General features: G+C 42.2%; 1 protein-coding gene across 2 annotated transcripts in view; it reads right to left on the bottom strand.

Annotated features, from left to right (window-relative positions):
- The window catches only part of TBCEL (tubulin folding cofactor E like), a 730,316-nt gene that overhangs the window by 491,764 nt on the left and 216,856 nt on the right, over positions 1-21,696 (bottom strand). Inside the window, exon 2 of one of the 2 annotated variants that reach the window (XM_044080979.1) lies at positions 14,818-14,967. In XM_044080979.1, the coding sequence (XP_043936914.1) occupies positions 14,818-14,950 (133 nt within the window). In that variant the 5' untranslated portion in view covers positions 14,951-14,967. Of the gene's footprint in view, positions 1-14,817; positions 14,968-21,696 lie in introns of those variants that run through there. The other variant, XM_044080980.1, reaches the window with a different exon arrangement.

Raw genomic sequence — 21,696 nt, 5'->3', positions numbered from 1 at the left:
GGGATCCAGAGTTCACAGGTTACCAATGTCTTTGTTTAGGAGTTCCATGATGATACGTTCCATGGCCTTGCAGACCAGGCTCGTCAGGCTAATAGGGCGATAGTTCCCAGGATCAGTGGTGGATCCCCCTTTGTGGAGTGGGATAACTGTTACTGTGCGCCATTCAGTGGGCACAAAGCCTGACGTAAGACTATGATTGAACATGGTGCTTAGGTGGGGAGCCAGTCGTTCTGAAGTTCGTATAAAATGCAGCCTCGGATGTTGTCCAGTCCCATGGATGCTGTATTTTTGGTTTTAGAGAGTGCAGCTTTTACCTGCACAGATGTGACTACAGGGATTCTGCATTCTTCCTGTATAGACATGGGCCCTTTAGGGGGAGAGAGGGGGTTAAAGTTAGCACTGAACCTATCTGCCAGGATGTTAGCAATATCAGTTGGTTCTGTAATTTTCGTTCTGCTGTGCTGTAACTCAGAGCAGATCTGGGTGTTGCCATTAAGATTCTTGACATAGCTATAGAATGTTTTATGGTTGCCCTTAGAATCAGTGGCGATTTTATTTTTGTAGCTAGGTTTGGAGGATCTTACAAGGGATCTCAGCTTCTTACTGAGGCTGACCAGGGAGCTCCTCCACTCATGGGATTTTACTCTCTTTTGCAACAGTTTCTTCTTTCTGTTGTAGAGTCTGTTTATGGCAGGAGACCACCAGATTGGTTTCCTGTTTTTGGAGGATAGCATCTTGGTTCTGTTTGGGATAGCCCAATCCGTGCACTCATGTAAGTGCTTACAGAGTGCATTTGTGTAGGATTCAGCAGTCGTAACTGTATTGTCCATCTGCATAGGTGTCATGAAGTTCACCACTTCTGTCTTAAGAAGGAGGAAGTTGGCTTTGGAGAAATTTTTTACCGTGGTTTCCTTAATGGTGGGTGGGGGCAAGATGCGGCTATCTAGGGTGATTAGCTTATGGTCGAATCTGACCAACGAGGAGTTGACTTCAGGTGTGGAACACCGGTCACTCATGTTGGTAATGACTAGGTCTAGGATATTGTTGCCCCTGGTGGGGGTGTGGATAAGTTGGTCCAGGGCACTGGAATTTATGAATTCCAGAAAGCGTTGAGCAAAGGAGTTGGTGCAGGAGTAGTTTTCCCAGTTAATGGTGGGATAGTTGAAATCGGCCATTATTAGGGTGTTTGGTTAAACCCTAATATTTTCCAGTATATCAAAAAAAAGAGGAGTAGGAATCCTGGGGCATGGTAGGGGATCTATAGTAAGCTACAATTTGGATTGCAGTTTTGCCCAGAGTTAGTTGCACTTGGATAACCTTGGCTGCATTATGCTGCGCAACCAGCCTGGAGGTGTAGATATCCTTAATGAATATGGACACACCTCCTCCTTTGGTGTTCTGGTCCAGCTTAGATGGCCGAAAAGTGTGGTATGAGTTGTAAAAAACAACGAAAGGTGGAAAAATGCACCAAAAAATGGATAATTTATACAAAAAATGTTTAAATATCGTACATATGCTATAGAGAATGAATATTTAAATGAATGTATATTAAGGGAAGTAATCCCTAAAGGACTTAGAGTATGTAAACTTCCCAATAATATACAATGTGATTCTGACTTTTATAATGACCTTATAGAACTTTTTAACAAATGTGGTTTGGACATGTTAAGACTTATGATTAGAGAAAATACTAGATGTCAGGAATTGTTACAAAAAGAAATAGAGGAGATTGACCAACACATCAAAACTGATTTAATATTTAGCATTGAAGAGGAGAGGGCTAGATATTATGGTTTAAGAGAAGAAATAGACAAAAAATGTGATGAACTGGTCAACAGGAAAATGAATAAATTGGAAAGGGACATAAGGGAATACCACAACAAAACTAGTTATCCCAAACCTTCATTTAAGTATACTAGAACTAATGGATTTAATTTTGATTTGATTCCCGAAGAAAATGATGGAAATGTTAGTATGACCTACGATGATTGTCAGGAATATTACAGAGATTACCCTCCTTTACGTAGATCAGAAAGACTGATCAATAAAAAGGGTCCACAGGACACAAATTTTCAGATGAGAGGGGGGAGAAGAGGGAGGGGGAGATATTAAACAACCATCACCTTACTCACCCCCCTGACAGTTTTAAGAGTAGGACGAATTTTGATAGATGGTAACAAGAATACTTATAATAATTTTTCTATTTATAATTTTAGTAATACAGTAATAAAAGAGGAACATTTTACATTATTATCTAAAGGTTTTAAGTTCATACCATACAGAAAGGGTGATCTTTCCAGGAGTCTATTAGACATTAAAATGTTTTTGAGAAAGTTGAATTTAAACATTCTACTACCAAAAAATCAGGATGGGGGAATGGAGATATTCAAACGTAAAAGCACTTTTAACTCTCCTCTACTCCCACAACTGAAAAATCTAGAAAAAGTGCTAGAATTGCAGATTAGAAAAGAACAGAACAAGATGTGGGGTAAGAGTAATTTAAGTAATGTCGAAAAATAACTTTTGTATGAGCTGAAAGGAGACAAGACTCTTAGGGTTATGAAACCGGACAAAGGGGGTGGGGTAGTGCTTATGGAAAATATAATATATGAGAGTAAGATGCATTCCATACTATGGGATGAATCTAGATATATGAACGTTTCTCTAAATGAGATTAATATTGCCTATAGTAAAATAGACTTCAGTTTAAAAGAACTGTTACATGAAGAATTGATAGACTAAAACACCTATCTTTACCTAAAAGTAGACAAACCCAAAACACCCACCATTTTTGGCATACCCAAGAGTCATAAATGTGAAACGGATCCCCCACGTAGACCTATTGTGTCAGCAGAAGGGTCCAAAACTTATGGTATGGCCAAATATGTTGATTTAAAATTAAAAAACCTTTGGCTTAACAATAAAATAGCACTAAGGGACTCCTGGGATTTATTAAGAGAAATCTCAGATGACCTGTATCACGGTAGCCTTTTATTTGTAACAGTGGACATTATTGATCTTTTTTCATCCATACCCTACAAAGAAGGGATGGAATTGTTGGAAGAAGCTGTATATGAAGATAGGGGTTTAACACATAATGAGAAACTAGTTAGTGTATGGTTGATGGACTTGATATTAAAAAATAATTATATGTATTTCAATGGTGAATTCTACAAACAAAAGCAAGGTGTAGCAATGGGAGCAGCTTGTGCTCCCACCTATGCCAATTTGGTTTTAATTAAATGGGAGGAAAAATATATTTTCAATACAAAGTATAAAGATTGTTGGACACTATATCGTAGGTTTCTTGACGACACAGTGATATTTTGGATAGCAGGTGAAGAGAGACTGAAAGAATTCATGAGTTATATCAATAATACAACTAATTTTTTTAAATTTACACACAACATTTCTGAGCATAAAATGGTATATTTAGACATTGAAATATATAAAGAAGGCCAACATTTTGAAAGTAAAATATACAGAAAACCGACATTTTGTAATTCCTTTCTCCATTATGAAAGTGCACATCCTATACATTGTAAAAAGAATATTGTTAAGGGGCAATTTGTGAGAAGTAGCAGAATGACAAGTACAGAAACTGAAATTTTCATGGAATGTGAGCTACTTCAAAGGATGTTTTTGGAGAGAGGGTACCCCTTGAATTTCATTACTATGTTTAGAGATGAAGTGAGCAAAGGAAGGTCAACTAAGTTTAAACCTATTTTGAACAACAGTGTTCATTCGGATGTAGTTACTACTGAAAAACAAAAGGGAAACTTTGAACAAGCCTTAATACTAGAATATAATGGAGTAAATAATTATGTTAAAAAGATATTTTTGAAAGAATGGCAAAGATTTGTGTCTATTTCTGATATAGATAACATAGCCAACATTTCACACAAAATTATTTACAAAAATTCTAGTAGTATTAAGGGTATTTTAGAGAACAAACATGGTGTGATGATTAAATAGAGGTAGGCACGGTACCTTCAAATGTGGCCGATGCAACCAAGGTCCATACATTCTTAATGTTGAGAAGTATTTTTTAGAAAGTAAGAATAGGTGGATTTGTAGTACAGAATTTTATAATTGTGATACCAAAGGGATAATATATCTAGCTTTTTGTAAAATATGTGGTTCCTTTTATGTGGGTAAATCCGAGAGGAAACTTAAAAAGAGGATATATGAGCACACATATGAAATAGCAGTAAGAAAAGAAACTAATGCCCTATTTAAACACAGTATAGAATGTACAGATGCTACATATGGATTTATGGTTTTAGAACACGTTAAAGTTAATGTTAGGGGTGGTCCTTGGGAAGACATGATTGAATTCAGAGAATTATGGTGGCAAATAACTCTCCAAGCGGACCAGCCCCCTGGTTTAAATGAATTCATTACTATAAAACCTTTACTAAAATTAAGGGCAGCTAAGCTTTAAGGTTTGGTGGGGAAAAAAACTTTTTAAAAGTGGCCACTAGATGGCATTCATTTACAAAGACTGGTATGCCTTTGGATTCACAACAGAAGAAAATAGAGCATTAAAAATATATTTAAATAGAAACAGATGGTTTTATTAAAAAGTTTTATTCTTATAATTCTTTTATATTATATTCACACATTGAAATATATCATACATAATTTATTTTTTTAATTTTTATGATGTGAGATTTATATAAGAGAATAAGTCCATGTTCATTCGCATACATATGTAATTGTTCCTTTAAAATTTTAACTAATTAGAGTAATTAGCATTCAATTATCAGGCTGTTTCACTATATATATGGTTTTAATCATACTGATTTTTATCTGATGAAGTCTGTGAAATAAGACGAAAACGCTGTGGTTACTAATTAATGCGTTTATGAACTTTTCGTTGTTCTGATTCGTGTTTTATTTTTGGCTAATAAAACTTGGTTTGTGGAACATTTCTCATCTCTCATTTTGCACCTCCAAGAATTTATTGGTATGAGTTGTAGCCTGGTAATGCAGGGGTGCTCTCTAGAGCCTTGAGCAGGTCTCAGTCAGTGCACAGATATCGTTGTTCTCTATTTTAAGGAGTGCCGTGAGTGAGTGCATTTTGAGATTTAGACTTCGATCATTGAGTAGCATGACCCTCAGTTTTTGCTTGCCTGTTCCTGTTACAGTGGTGAATTTGTCATTTAAACCTTACCTAAAAAAGGCACTATAGGGGTGGCAAGACCCTTAGCCAGTATCCGGAATCGCAGGGGCAACAGGTGCAGGCCATCTCTGGCAAAGCATCGTGGTCTGTCGACCATGTCGTCCCAGGCAGACAGATACTGGATCCCCTTAGAATGACACCACAAGCTTAACCAATTGTTGAAGTCAATTATTTTGTCCTTGTACTGCGGTATCACTCTAGGCGATGGCAGAATGCTACTCAGGGCTAGGGTCATACCTGCCTGGGATACAAGATCGGAGAGCTCTTCCATGTCTCTTTTCATGTAGCCAGGGAGGTACGTCTCAGGTTGTTCACACCAATATGGACAATGACAGAGTCATATTTCTACTTGTTGTGGAGTAACCTGAGTGCGCGGGTTATGTGGCAGATTCTGGCACCCAACAGGCAGCTGACAGTAACCTTCTCCTTGTTTAGCCTGGTGAGTGGGACATCAGTATGCCTGACTATAGAGTCACCTATGACTAGTGTGTTGGGTACGTTGTTTTGCCTTATGGGCTGTGGTTTATTGGCACACTGAGTCTGTGGGCTATGTGTCATTTGGGTTGTGTTGGGGGGGTGAAGGTTGCTTGCGTTTCTGCTTTGGAGGTCTCTGTTGCTTGAACAGATTATTATTGAGAGCCTCTGTGAATGCTTTTGTGTTTCTATGTGTGGATTTTGGTGGTGTAGGTTTAGTGGGACTATGTGATGTGTGTGGTGTGGTGCAAGTGTTTACCTTCTCGTCCTGACTATCAAGTTCAGTCTTGGTTGGAGAGAGCTTTACCTCCAGTCTGGCTAGACAAGTGCATCTCTCACAGGTTGTAGTGTTGGGTGGCAGGAGGAGAGGGTTGTCTGTGTACATGAGGCAATTGCTACATTGCCCCAAGATGCCCAGTTTCATCAGACAGACAGGAGAGAACGCTGGGAGCTGACCCTTGGACATGACTGAGACTTTCGTCTAGACAAGTGAGGAAAGTGAGTATAAGAGCTGTTTTTCTCTAAGCAAGTGAGGAAAGTAAGTACAAAAACTGTTTTCCTATAGGTAAAGAGGAAGGTTGAGTGCTGTAGTAATTTATAGCTTATTTAGTGCCATCAACAAGTTCTGAACAAGCACTGAGCACGAATAAGCAAATTCAAGTGCTAAAACTAAGAATCCGTAGCTGGATCTTGTGGTGGATAGGCTACCTAGTGCTTACCACTCCCACTGATAAGCTAGAAGGCTTCCCTCCAACACAGAAAGGCTTGGGGGGCTCAGAAGCTTACAAACAGTCCTGGATACAGCAAATCTGTATCTGGACTAGACTAGTTACAGGAAAGGTGGGAAACAAGTGCAAATGTGGGCTTTTAAACCAGAAAGTTGAACGAGATGGAAAAACTGCCAAACGGACAATAAACTACAATTTCTGGGCCAGAAACCACTCTTGTGGTAGATAGGCTACCTAGTGCTTACCACTTCCACTGATAAGCTAAAAGGCTTCCCTCCAACACAGAAAGGCTTTGGGGGCTCAGAAGCTTACAAACAGTCCTGGTTACAGCAAATCTGTACCTGGACTAGACTAGTTACAGGAAAGGCAGGAAACAAGCTTAGAAAAAACATTTTTTTTTTTTGGAAAGTGGAAAGGGAGAAAGGAGAAACAGAAGATGATTCAAAATTAAGGACCTAAGTGGCTTGCCCTTCACAAATGTTCTCTCTGTATCAGGTAGAATGAGCTAGTAACACTAGACTGGGATAGAGCTGAACAGATGGGACTGGTAGGAGTGTCTGAAGTCAAAATATGATTTCACTGTACTCGGTTAAGTGAGCAAATGAGACAGACCCAGGAGGAGTGTTCAAACATAAATTTACAGGAGGGGCGGGCAATTCCAAAGCCACCAAGAGAGAGACCACAGTATTCTATGAAACAATTAAATAGAAAAATAAATAACTACACAGAGGCACAGACCACAATATTCAATGAAGCAATTAAATAGACAGAAAAATAAAATGCTGTACAATCTTTAACTCTGCAAGTTTGTACTTAGCTCAGCTAGCAATGCAGTTGATTGTAGGTATGTAGCAGAAGCCAAACAACTCAGATATTGAGCAGTAATAAATTCAAAGATATGTGACTAACACTTAAAAAACAGAGAAACCCTCTAGGCTAAGAGTTTAACACTGAATATCAATGAAGTGAAACACAATAGCTCCCACTTACTGCAGAGACAGTGAGAGACCACAGAATTCTATGAAACAATTAAATAGAAAAATAAATAACTACAGAGAGACACAGACCACAATATTCAATGAAACAATTAAATAGACAGAAAAATAAAATGCAGTACAATCTTTAACACTGCAAGTTTTTACTTAACTCAGCTAGTAATGCAGTTGATTGCAGGTATGTAGCAGAAGCCAAACAAATCTTGTCACATCTTCATAGACAGTGTCTCATCTTTTTCTTTCACATCATTATACAAAATAAGAAGTTATGTACCTACCATAACGTTCCATGTTAGTTGTCTTCTCTCGCCTTCTTTCTTGCTTGATGGGTTCGGAGCCGATCCTCGGCTCCGACTCGGCACTTGCTTTAGCTCGAGAACTCCTTTTACCAGCTCGAGGCAGCCCCATATCCCATGATGCAAGGCAGTAAGTACCCAGATCTCGTTTGTTGACAAAGGGCAATAACACCAAGCAAAAAATACTTCCCAAAGGAAGAAGAAACTTACAAATAGAAAAAAGGACCAGGACTGAATGGTCTTTAGCATAATAGTTTCTTATACAAGGTCTGTCCAGGCCAGGGGGAAGGAGGGAGGGTCGCAAGAAAGAAGGCGAGAGAAGACAACTAACATGGAACGTTATGGTAGGTACATAACTTCTTAATGTTAAGTTGTCAATCTCGCCTTCATTCTTGCTTGATGGGACCGCGTCCCTAGCACCTCTATCCTGGGTGGCTCAATGGAACAAACTCTTGAGGACTGTAGAGCCAACACTGGCTCTGTCCCTGGAGGCCAAGTCCAATTTGTAATGGGAAACAAAAGTGTGAGGAGTGGCCCAAGTGGCCGCTGCACAAATAGTGTCCAAAGGAAGTCTAGCCTGAAAAGCTGTAGAAGTAGCTAAACTCCTGGTTGAATGTGCTTTAGGTTTTGAGCACAGCTGTTTTCCCCTGAGTGTATAGATTTCAGTGATGACCGAAGAAAGCCATCTGGACAAAGTCACTTTAGAAACAGGAAGGCCTTTTTTATTATCCGCATAGGAAACAAAAAGTTGATCAGATTTTCTAAATTTTTTTGTTCTGTCCAAATAATATCTGAGTTGACGGTGGACGCCAAGATAATGTAGCTTTTGTTCAGCCCTATCTGAATAGTTAGGAAAAAATACAGGGAGATCAATGGATTGATTCAGATTGTTCTTTGAAGCAACCTTAGGTAAAAAGGATGGATTAGTTCTCAAAGATACTCTGTCTTTGTGAAAAATCAAATAGGGGGGTCGAACCGAAAGAGCATGAAGTTCAGACACCCTCTTGGCAGATGTAATAGCCACTAGAAATAAAGTTTTCCAAGAAAGATATTTCAGGGAACAAGAAACAGCTGGCTCGAAGGGGGGAAGAATCAAGGATGTCAGCACTAAATTTAGGTCCCACTGAGGAGGAGGATTCCTGATTGGAGGTTTTAGTAGGAAAATTCCTTTCAAGAAGGCCCTGCAGAGCCTATGGGACATAATATTTTGATCTGCTATCCCGACATGAAAATTAGAAATAGCAGCCAATTGAACTCTGACTGTGGAAGAAGAGGAGCCTGCATGAAAAATCTCTGCTAAGAAGTCCAGAACTGCCTGAACAGGGGCAGTAAAGGGATCAATATTTTGGGCCTTAGCCCAATAAGAGAAACGTTTCCATTTGCTTGTGTAAATCCTCCTGGTAGAGGATTTTAGAGAAGCTACTATGATGTCTCTAACTGGGTTAGAGATCAAAGGAAGCCTGGCTAAGGAAGGAAGTGGAGCAACCATGCTGTGAGGTTGAGAGAAGGGATTGACCGGTGCAGCTGACCGGATTGGTGAATCAGTAGATCTGGCACTGGGTCCAGATGCCACGGCTGCACCAAAAGGTGATGATGGAGGAACGGAAACCAAACTTGTCGAGGCCAGTAAGGGGCAATGAGAATCAATTTGGCTCTCAAACGGTAGCTTTCTGGATCACCTGAGGGATCAGAGGAAATGGAGGGAAGGCATAAAGAAGTCCCTGGGGCCAATCCTGGGTCAGAGCGCCTCTGGGGATGGCCTGATAGAGGGAAGAGGCTGAAGAAGTCTGGACATTTGCTGTTTTGGGGAGTAGCGAAAAGATCGCAACATGGACGACCCCATTCCAGAAAAATCTCTTCCGCTATAGATTGTTTGAGAGACCACTCGTGAGGCATGAGAATAGCTCTGCTCAATCTGTCCGCTATAATGTTGGTTTTCCCAGGGATATGCGTTGCTACCAGAAACCGATGAGAGGAGATCGCCCATTGCCAAAGTCTGAGCGCTTCGACACAAGGGGTAGGACTTGGTTCCGCCCTGTTTGTTGATATACCAAACTACAGACATGTTGTCTGTGTGGACTGCAATTGTCCCTATGGGAAGAAAGTCGTTGAGGGCTTGCAACGTTAAAAGCACTGCTCTCATCTCCAGGACATTTATGTGCAGATGGTACTCGAACGGTTGCCACGTCCCATGAACCATCCTGCCCTGATAATGACTCCCCCACCCGATCAGGGAGGCATCCGTGGTGACAGTGGCTATCGGGGACGGAGGTACAAAGCACCTGCCTTGGTGAACCTGAGACGATGTGATCCACCAAGCAAGATGTTCTTTGCATGTTTGTGTCACCAGAATCTGGTGACGCATTGGGAGTTGCTGATATGACCACTGTGTGAACAGCATCCACTGAAGGAGGCGCATGTAGAATCGAGCCAGGGGAAGAAGAGTAATGGCCGCAGCCATGAGACCTAATACCTTTAGAACCATTCTGGCCTGTACTTTCTTGCTGGCCAGAATGATCCTGACATAAGTCTGAATGTCTGAAACTCTTTGTTCTGTAAGGGTAGCTGACATCCGAACAGTGTTTAAGTTTGCGCCTATGAAGGTAATAGACTGGCAGGGCGATAAGGATGACTTTTCAAGTTGATTGAGATGCCTAAATGAGAACAAAGGTCTATTGTGTAATCCCTGGCTTGTATAAGCTGATGCCTGGTGGTGGCTGACAGGAGCCAGTCGTCGAGATACGGAAACACCTGGAATCCTTGACGTCTCAGGTGAGCCGTGACCACTGCCATGCATTTGGTGAACACTCTGGGGGCTGTAGTGAGACCAAAGGGCAGGGCTCTGAACTGAAAGTGACTGGACCCCAGCCGAAAGCGGAGAAATCTCCTGGAGCGTCTGTGAATTTTGATGTGATAGTACGCATCCTGAAGATCTATTGAGCACATCCAGTTGTCCTTCTGTAAGAAGGGCAGAATTGACTGAAGAGTGACCATTCGAATCTTGTCTTCCTGACAGACTTGTTGAGTCTGCTGAGATCCAATATTGGTCTCCAGTCTCCCGTCTTTTTGGGGACCAAAAAGAACCTTGAGTAGATTCCGGGCTCTGAGTGGTCTATTGTAACTGGCTGAATGGCTCTTTTTTGCAGTAGTTTTGCGATTTCTAACTCTGCAATGTCCCTTAGACCGGGTGGTACATCTGGAAGGGAACTTGAGGGGAAGGGACTTTCCTCGAAAGGAATTATGTAACCCTTGGATATGATCGACTGTACCCATCTGTCTTGAGTGAGGGAATGCCAGGCTTCTGGGTACAGTGATAATCTTCCCCCGACTGCCTCCAAGGAGGGACAGCCGGGCAACACCTCAGGGATGCTGAAAGGGCTTATCAGAGAGAGGCTCCCTGTTTCCCTGGTTCTTCGGACCCCTCTGCCTCTAGAGCGGCGCCTGTTGTTGCCCCCTCTGCCTCTAGGGGTAAACTGACCACGTGAATCCGGCATGACTCCTTGGGATTTACGGAACCACATCTTCCCACCCTTCTGTCCTTTGGGATAAGGCCTAGAAGGGGTGGAAGAACGGACTCCAACAGCAGAAAGAGTCTTGCCGTCCTGCTCACACCTGGTCAAGGTTTCCTTCACCTGAGGGCCAAACAAAGCTGACCCATCAAAGGGAGAATTTGTGAAGGACGCCTTAAAGGGATCCGCAAAATCACATAGCCGCATCCAGGCTTGGCGCCTAAGAGCCACACCTGTGCCTGCGGCTCTACTCGCTCCATCCGCAGCATAAGATATTAGCCGCATGGAGGAGTTAGCAATGGAATTGAGGGTTCCTAGCTGCGAAGCAATCTTTTCTTGAGCCCCTGCAGCTGTAGGATCCTGAACTACTTCTCCCAGCTCCTTGAGGATATCTCTTTGGAGTCTGGTGAAGTGACATAGGTAATTCAGCGAACGCATAGCAAAGGTCGCTGAGGAAAACATCCGCTTACCGTACCTATCCATGGTCCTAGAGTCCTTATTAGGAGGATGGACGGGCACGGAAGGATCTGCAAGTTCCTTTTTGGTGGCCGCAGCCACCACCATGGCATCAGCGGGGACACCCTTGGTAAGGAATTGTTTGTCACTAGGGGCAGTGATAAATTTAGAAGGCCTCCTAGGGACTGGCTCAACAGAGTCAGGAGCTGCCCACGCCTTTCGTGCAATAACCTGCATAAGGGGGTCGAAAGGCGGAGACACCCAGGAGGTGGAGGGCCGAGATCCAAACGCCTCTAGGTATACTGACTCATCCTCAGAGGGATTGTTGGTGGGCCAGTTTCCCCTCTGTTTCAGAAGTTCTAGGATGTCTGAGAAGGAGACATCCTCAGAGGGGGATCTAAGGGATCCCTCTGACTCATCAAAGTCAGTATCTGAAGTGACAGACTCGGGGGAGTCTACATGCTTCCTCTTACAAGTCCTCTTCCTAGGAGGATCTCCCGAAACATCAGGAGAATCCTCGGAAGAGGGGGAAATTCCCAATGGGGAAACCTGAGGCGGAGGATCTCTGGGTCCTGTAGCAAGAGAAGTGGCAGAGATGTCAACAGGTACTATAGAGGGAGGAGCTACGGGAACAGACTGCTGACTGATACCAGTGGCCAGTACACTCTTCATCACCTCGAATGCTCCCCTCCCAGGCAGGTCCGAGAGAACCCGCTCCGAAGAGCTAGGAACTCCAGGGGCCACCGAAAGGGAAGTCTCCGAGGCAGATGTCAGAGCCGAGCTCACCAAGGCCGAGGCTCCAAGGGGAAGAGCGGGCTCGGACAAGGGTCCGATGCCACTCACCCCCTCGGAGGAGACCATGGAAGCCCGACCACCGAATCCCTCTAAGGAAGAGGAGATAAGAGTAGAGGCTGAAGGAACATAAGGGGGTATCCGTCCTCCAGCCGTAGCAGTAACCATGCCCGAAGACTCCAACTCCAAGCTCTGGGGTAGAGTTGAAGGAGGAACTGTAACGGGTGTGGACCAACAGTCGCCTGCTGAGACGGGCTGTGTAACATTTGGGCCAGTACCTGTGACTTGAGTAATCTACTGACCACTCTCTAGGTCATGATCTGACAACCTGGATGACCTTGAAGATCGGCTCCGATGGCTTCGCCCGATAGAAGAGGTGAAGCCGAGCCGAAAGTATCGGCTCCAAGGAAGGAGACCTCGACCTCTTCCTGGAATGAGCCATCGGAGCCGATATACAGATCCTGTCGGCGCCGACTTCGGAGCCGACAGAACGTTCGATGTATCGGCTCCAGCCGGAGCCGATACAGCCACCAAAGTAACGGTGTCGGAGCCGATCGGAGCCGACACCGATGCCTGTGCCACATGGGTGTCGGAACCGATCGGAGCCGACATCGGCGGACAATACAGATTCGCACCGATAGCCATCGGTGCCGAAAGCTTTGTCAAGCCAGAATCGGCTCCAGCCGGAGCCGATATCGACTCAATACGAGTCGGAGCCGAGGCCGCAGGCTTAGATACAGAAGCCTGGGCCTTGGCAGGTTTTGTTGATTTTGGTGGAGCCGACTTAGCCGGAGAGCCCTCCGGCTTAAGAAGGCCCCTAAGAATCAATTTGTTACGTCTCTCCTGCAGGACTCTCTGGCTGAAGGAGTGACAAATAGCACAGGAGTCCTGCAGGTGAAGAGGGCCCAGACAATACAGGCAAGAAGTGTGACCGTCTGTCAGAGACATCTTCTGACAGCACGAGTCACACTTCTTAAAACCTGAAACCCTCTCCTTTGACATGGTGCCGAAAACACAAAACACACACACACCAGTCAAATTAAATTAAACAAAATACCAATAGGTATTCTATAAAACACCAACACACACACCCTAACAGGGGGGGGATGGGATAGGGAATTGACTAACAAAAAATTAAAAGAGACAGGGAATTTCTGTCAGAAAGGGATATAAATTAAATTTAAACTATCAAAAAATTAGTTTTAGAGTAAAAAGGGGCTTGAAAATCACAAAAGTGAACAACTTACCAGGAGCTGGCAAAAAGAAGACCTCCTAAGCGAAGCGGCAAACGAGATCTGGGTACTTACTGCCTTGCATCATGGGATATGGGGCTGCCTCGAGCTGGTAAAAGGAGTTCTCGAGCTAAAGCAAGTGCCGAGTCGGAGCCGAGGATCGGCTCCGAACCCATCAAGCAAGAATGAAGGCGAGATTGACAACTTAACATTATTTCTTTTCACTGACAACCTTGTCTTGATATTCTTTATCAAGGATGGTGGTCTCTTCTCCTGACGTGATTTCATTCCCTTCCTCACTTCCCTTCCTTAACACAGCCCTATAACACTTCAGAGTTTCTACTACCTGACAACCCTCCATACTATTTATCACTGTGTTTCCCAGATGACTGAGGTCTGCTCTTTCATAACCTCAGGCCTCAATCTCAGTCTCAGGCCTCTATTACTGTAGCACATCTTAATGCTTAATTGCACAGACTGTAAACCAACAAATGAATAATAATTGCTAGTCACTTCCTTCTCACCTCGGCCACTGTCATCTAATTTACAGTGGTTAGGAGTAAGTCAAGAATGTTCCCATTACCGGATGAGGAATTGTGCTCTATTTGATAGCAGTCTTCCACCAAACTTCTGATTCCTACTCTTTCACCATCATCTTAAACTGTCAAATATTAAGGTTCTCCAAAAGTATAGTTCACCTTGTCTTTGTCCATCCACTTACTCTGCTTTTAAGTCCTCTAATCATCATCCTTCCCAGCACCTGGTGGTCTATACAATGTAACTACCCACAAGGCCCACCCAACTCCAGTTTCTCTGTCGAACCTCAAGGTAAACACCTCATTGTTCCATGTCTTTTCTTCATCACAAGTCTCTTGCATAATACTTTTTATCCCTGTCCAGATGCATGCTTCTACTCCACAGCTTTTGTACTATCTTTTGTACTAGTTTTAAACAGGCATAACTATATAAGTATGGATTTTATCCACATTAGCTATGTTTCTATTGCATCTGAAATGTCTTCTAATGCAAATAAACTCAGAATATTCTTTAGTTCTAAGTACTGAGCATAATTCTACAGTACAGATGTGCACAGTTTACTAAATTCACAAGTCTGAGCAAACAGATAGCTACCACAGCAGGCTTTTCCTACCTTTAATGGGGGAGCCTTGAGGTACTGTAGGAACATGCACTCCTACTCCTGGACCACGACGATAAGGAAAATTTTCGGGACTGTACTTTTCACTAATAACTTGCATGAAACTTCGCCCACAGGGTTGATCCATGTCTTCAATTGCTGTAACTAAGTGGTAGGAAAATGCAAATGAAATATATTGCCATTGTATTATAAATGTTGATCTGCAATATTTTATGAATCAAGACTAACAAAATACACAATAAAGAAACAAAAAATATACAATCTAAAACACACACAGTGTTCTCACCAGCAGTTATGATGTATGTAGTAAATATTATATATACATCACAATCTTATAAAAAATACTGAAACCATTTCATGAAACAGCTAACATAATTTAGACTGCTAGTCATAAGTGGCTCAACAGCTATAAGGCATTCCAATTATGGAAAAAGTGAAACACAATACATTTATATAGAAAGGTATTTGAAATGTGTTTTGTACTGTAAAAACATATGGCACTCATGCAGAACACCTGTTGTATACATGACATTCAAATATCGATTCACTTGCAGCATCAAAATCCTGTTGTAAGAATGCTTACATTTCAAACCACATATAGTTAAAAATTATCTTTTCTATGAGTTGTCTAACAAGGCTAGTCAAATTTTCAGTAGTGGCCCAGGTGAAAAAAAAAACTTCATAAAAACTACTATTTGTAAAAACTAGTAATAGATAAAGAAAAAGCATCACACCGTGCAGCAGAAATGATACTATACAAATGAAATACAGTTGTGTAAAATCTTACCAGAACAGTACATGTACTTTTATTCACTGTTGTAGTATTCTTTACAGACTGGATCTCCTACCAAGGACAGCCCAATGCCTGGCCAGTGCCAATGTATATCAAAGCCTTTAGATCATACGGGTGCTGTAAATCACACATATGCTCCCGCATAAAGGTGACATATGGATGCAAACACATATAAATGAATTGCCCAGGAAGAACAGAATACCCTCAGAGACACAATAGAACACGTATATCCAAAAGGAAAAAGGACAGAAGGAAAAGGCAGCAAGGGCCTTTCAGCCATGGTGGCAACAAAAGCACAGGGGCAAGAGGGAGAAAACAAGTACTGCAACACAGAAGAATAGGACATCTACTGTTATGGTTAAGATTTTACAAAACTGTACTATGTCCTTCCATATTACTGCTGCAGTATTCTTTAAAGAAGGGAGAGTACAACAGCTAAGAAGAAAGCTGACGGGAGGAAGGCAAAGAGCAACCCTCTGCAAACCCATGCAGAATAGCCCTGTAAAACCTGCCCTATCCTTGGAAATAACATACAACTCATAATGTTTAGTGAAAGTATGGATACAGCACCCTGTAGCATCTTCAAGGATGACATTGTTATCCAAACCATTGAAAAAGGCACTAGACGAGGCAACCATCCTAGTAGAATGCGCATTTATAGACAAAGCAAGATATTTCCCATGAAAAGAACAAAAAAAAAAAGAAATTGCCTTAGAAATCCAGGATGAGATGGTTTGCTTGGAAACAGTCAAACTCTAAGCCCTGGGATGAAAGGAAACAAAATGTTGGTCAGGGTTGCGAACTGCCTTTGTTTTATCCACATAATACCTGAGCTGTCTATGCAGATCAAAGGTGTGAAGGACATTCTCACAGGCAGCCAGTGGAGAAAGAAAAAAGGAAGGTAAACAGACTGATTAAGGGACAACTCATTAACCACCTTGAGCATAAAAAAAGGATTAGCTCAGTCACCCTGTCTCTGTGAAAAACTGAAAAAGAAGGAATAGCCATTAAGAGCTTGAAGTTCAGAAACTCTCTTGGGTGAAGTAAGAGACAAAGGGATAGTCTTCCAAGGACAATGTTACAAGGAAGCTGAACTAGCAGTCTCAAAAGGAGCAGAAGACAATTTTTCCAAGTACAAAACTGAGGTCCCAAGAAAGCAAAATACACTTTCTTGGAGGCCTGATGCGAAAGATGCCCTTAAGAAATTGCTTGACCTCAAACTGAGAGGACGAAGGAGGATTCAAGGGCAGACAAGTAGAAACTGCTGATAGGTGAGCTTCAGCTGAAAAATATGCCAACCCAGTATGGAGCAGATCACACAAATTAGACAGAACCAGGGGAACTCCACAGAGAGGGGATCCTAATGGTGAGAGAAGCAACAGAAAGAAAATCTTTTCCATTTGGACATGTATGATTTTCTGGTAGTGGGTGTTCTGGCCTCCTGCAGAACCCGGAGCACATCCTCAGGAAAAAAAATCAAAACTCTATTGCCCACAGTGTCATCTAAAGAGTAGACAGGTGAAGATGGATAAGAGATCCCCTGTATTGTGTGAGAAGATCTACCCACTGAGGTAACCTGTTGTGATTGCCCCTGGCCAAGTGATAAAAAGGGGGAAAATGCTATCTGGGCCAAAAGGGGGCTGTAATATTTTGGCCTCACCTTGTGCAGAACTGGTGGCAACAGAGGAAGGGGTGGGGGGAGCCATGCAGAAACATTCCCTTCCAAGGAAAAGAGAGGGCCATCTGCTTTCCAAGCCAGATGACTTGATACTCCTGAACATAACAGAAAAAGTTGTTTGTTGAGAAGAAAGGCAAAAAGATCTACCTGAGGTGTACCCCACCAATGGACTTTGTCCACAAACATGTCTCTCTGTGAAGCATCCATTCGTGAACTTGTATTCTGGACATGCTCAGTGAGTATGCCACTAGACTGTGCTCTGAAGGAATGTAAACCACCTAAAGAGTTACTTTACATCTGACTGCAGATTAGCTCTTCAGGCATGAGATCTAGCTAAAGACATATGACCTCGTGCCCCCCCCCCCCCACTTGCTGACATACCACATCACAGTGGTATTGTCTGTAAAGACTTTGAGAGGGCTGAGGTGAAAAAGGGAATGAAAAGCTTGCAGAGCCAGAAGCAGGGCTCTCATCTCTTTTACATTCACGTGATCTGACCTCTGATGAGTAGGCCAGAGACCTTGGACCTTTTAAGGGCCACAAGAAGCTAGTCACCCAAAGACTGTGGCATCTATGAAGCCAGAGGACTAGGACGGAACTGGAGTCTGAAAGGGTAGCCCAGGATATGACGAATCCACCACTGAAGCTCAAGTTTCAGATGGGAGTGAAGAAACATAGACCTCTAGAGGTTGGCAATTTTGAAGCCACACTGATCTGAAATACCACTGTAACAGCAACCTTGGAAGAGGCAATAGATGGATCATGGCTGCATTTTATGGAGTTGATGTGTGACCTGGGAAGTGGATACATGCAGGGAAAGAGCTGAAGCCTACCCATCAGAATCAGGAAGGTCAGACACCACCTTAGTTACTTGAGAAATTAGATCCGAAACAGACCTAATCATGTGGGTTTGGTAATTAACAGCCCTGAAAAACAAGGTGGAAGCATTATATACTTTTTTACTCAACAGTTCCATAGTCTGACTGCCCTTATCTGAAGGAAGGAACTTAGTAGATGGCAAAACCTTGGAAGGATTATCTGTGGAAACTGAAGCCAATAAAGGATCAGCAGAAGGATACTGTCAGAAACCTGAGAGCAATCCTATTTAAAGTGCTCCACCGTACAAGCAATTGCATCCCAAAAGGATAACTCTTCCAAGGGGGAGTCCAGACTCAAAGAATCCTCTACCTATCAACCACACTCTAGAAGAACTTGAGAGGAGTAAGCAAGTGATTCCTCCCCAGAATCCAAGTCCTCGTCTGAGGAATCGAATTCCCTAGGCCTCTTAACAGGACTGGAAGACCAGGGAACAGCAGGGACCTACACCCCTTGAGAAGGCTTCACAGCCATCAAAGCAATGAATAGACCCTGAGCAAAATCCTGCAGGTCGCAATGGGAATCTTACGGAACAGGGGCAATAAGTTTAGTTTTTCATGAATGGGATGTCCACCCTAAGGACTTTCTGTGGTTCAAGCAATTAGTGGGATTTTATAATTGTAGTAGGAATCTCCTTCCTCACCAAAATCTGAGGAATCCTCCTTGCTCCCTCAGAAATCATTAGCTGTGGTTCCCCCTCAACATTGCGAACAGACTTAATAAAAGCCTTAGAGGATGCGTGAGAAGTCAGATCCATGCCAGCCTCCAACGGGGTCATAACAGAGGAATCCATGGCAAGCATCAGATCCTCTTTAGGGCCTTCACTAGCTTTTAATGAGATGCCTGGGGGAGGCTGGACTGCAACCAGATCAAACCAACTCTTCTTGACCTTATTTTTGGCAGACAGCTGACCCTTGGGTTGGGAGAATTCCATCATAGCACCCTCAGCCAACAGTTTAAGTTACTGGTTCTCAAGGTATATGGATAAGGAAGATAAGCGACTATGTAGGATCTTAGGGACAAATGCTTGACAGATACAGCACTGTGTAAGGTCATGGGAAGCGCCTAAGCAAAAAATGCACTGCGTGTGATGGCCTTTATGGGGAGTCTGCCCCCCACACTGACAACTTCCTCTCTTGGATGAATGAACACAAGTATGCTACAAAAACGAAAACAGTACAAGAGAAACCTCAACAGAGCACTTATCTTAAGATGGCTTGGTATCCAGCACCGCAGAAGGGTGTTCAGATAGACATTCAATAATGGAGTTCAAACTGGTGGCAAAGAAGTTCTAAGTGTTTGCATCCATATGTCAACTTTATGCCCTACGCTTTACACAGGCAGCATACACATGATATACGGCACTTATAAGATCTAAAGGCTTTGGTATACTAGCCAGATGTTGAGCTATTTTTGGCAAGAGATCCCTCCTTTAAAGAATACTGTAACAGCAATACGGTGGGGCATCTCCAAAGAGCATAGAATGTATGTTTTGATTGCAGCAGTAAATTATATTTACCCTGCATTCAACAGATGTTACTAAGTTCATGGCTGAGAAGGCTTTGAGAAGCTTGATAGTACTTGCTTAATGCTGGACAGTGAGAGGTGGAATGACATCATCAGACATGCCTGCAATCCTGCTCAGTAAAATATTAATCAAACCAATGACCTTCCTATAATGGCAACTTGGGGATCAAAGGAGCGGCTTCTACTATAACTGTATTGCATCCTTATTCTCAGTTTCTAGCTTAACTACTGAGCATTTTCAGTGCTTTCCTCCAGAATACTGTCTGCTTTAGGCTTTTCTTGCTACCTGTGCATACATGCTCTATCTCCACAATGATCAAATATTTTTAGTGAATTTTGGGAAGATGTTTCTGCCATAATTACCTATAACATACTGCTACACTGGGCTCCTGCTCTCAAAGAAAAAAAGAGAAACATTTTGGATTATTTAATGCACATTTTATTCATACTCCATGACATTTTACATGTACATCATGCAATCCACATGCATGGTGCACTCATGTTTCGTCTCTCTGGCGACTGACCTTGCAGTTACTAACTTCTCTCTTTATGCAGACAGTACAAAGACCAGAGTAAATATTCACAGTACATTTTCAAAAGTTGTCTCTTTCAGCTTGTATCAAAAACTGTTTATTTTTTAAACAAAATTTAGTTAGCACTATAACAATTCAAACAGTCATCCACACACATTTTTCATAGTTTTCCCATCTCTTGTTAAATCCTTAAAGCATGCACTACATGCCTGTTTCTCACAGATTTTTCATCTTCTTATGCTTATCAGTATCTTGTTTTTCCATTATCATTTATTTGATGTTCACCTGTGTTCTGGATTGGTTAACTATATTGTAAAAATTATGTAATTTCTCCAGTATGTGAATTAATCTCTGTCATCCCTAATTAATTTTGTCTTTACTTGCTTCTAAACCTCACATTTTTTGCCCATCTTATACCTTCCATGCTGCTTCTCTTTCCCAGCTCCTCTACTTCCTTCACCATCTTTTCTACTTCTCTCATTCTTGGGGATTCCTCCCTCTTCCATTTTGAACACTTTTTTTAACTACTAGCATCACTAATGTGAATAATTGTTTAATTTCTGGACTAATATTTAGGGCAGGGTCCCAGTTCAAAATAAAGAATGTTATCCCCACATCTTTCTTTAATTTCATGCTTATTAATCTGTGGAGGTCCTGATATCCCCAAATATTTTGCTTCAGTATGTTCCCATAGAAAAGGGTATTCATGAACCATTTCAACTGTAAGGGTTATGTTGTGCACTATACCTTGTTTTTTCATGTATTCACTTCATAGCCCGATAATCTCCCAAAGTCTTCTATAATCCTGAGTAACTTTGGAATTTCTAGGACTGGGTCTGTAAAATATACTATTACATCATCTACAAATGGGACGATTTTCTGGAACATATTCTTACAATTGTACCCTGATCCCTGTATAGCACAACAGAAGACGGACAGGGGACACCCCTGCCAGGTCATTCTTGATAGATTCAGGCTACCTGAGAGGGTACCTGCTAGTTCTATTTATGCCTTTGCCCTCTGATAAATGTTCCAAACAATTATGTCCACTTGTTTGGAACTTTTACAATTTCTAGGACCTTCCATGTAAATCCCCAACTGACATGATCAAATGCCTTTTTGGCATCAAGATATATTAACATAAATGTTTACTGTAAGTTGCACACTTTTGAATAAACAATTTTATATTTACATTGTTGAAAATCTGTCTATCCTTGATAAAAACCACCCTGATATCTTCCAATTATATGAGTTAAAATTTCTGGCAACCTCTTGGGCTAGGATGTGCATAATGTTTTATAGTCATGGTTCAGGATTGATATATGCTTACATGATGCTGGGTCAGTCGGGTCTTTATTTTCCTTGGGTATTAATACTATAATTACAGTTTACCATGAGCATGGGCTACGTGCCCCTCTGATGTACGCCAATAAGTTACTAGTACTTCATTGGCAATCCTCCATACC

This window comes from Protopterus annectens, chromosome 8.part0 (genome assembly GCF_019279795.1).
Source record: "Protopterus annectens isolate FY-2018-M chromosome 8.part0, PAN1.0, whole genome shotgun sequence".
NCBI lineage: Eukaryota > Metazoa > Chordata > Ceratodontiformes > Protopteridae > Protopterus > Protopterus annectens.
The sequence above is the reverse complement of the archived record's forward strand: the minus strand, read 5'-3'. Positions and strand labels throughout refer to the sequence as shown.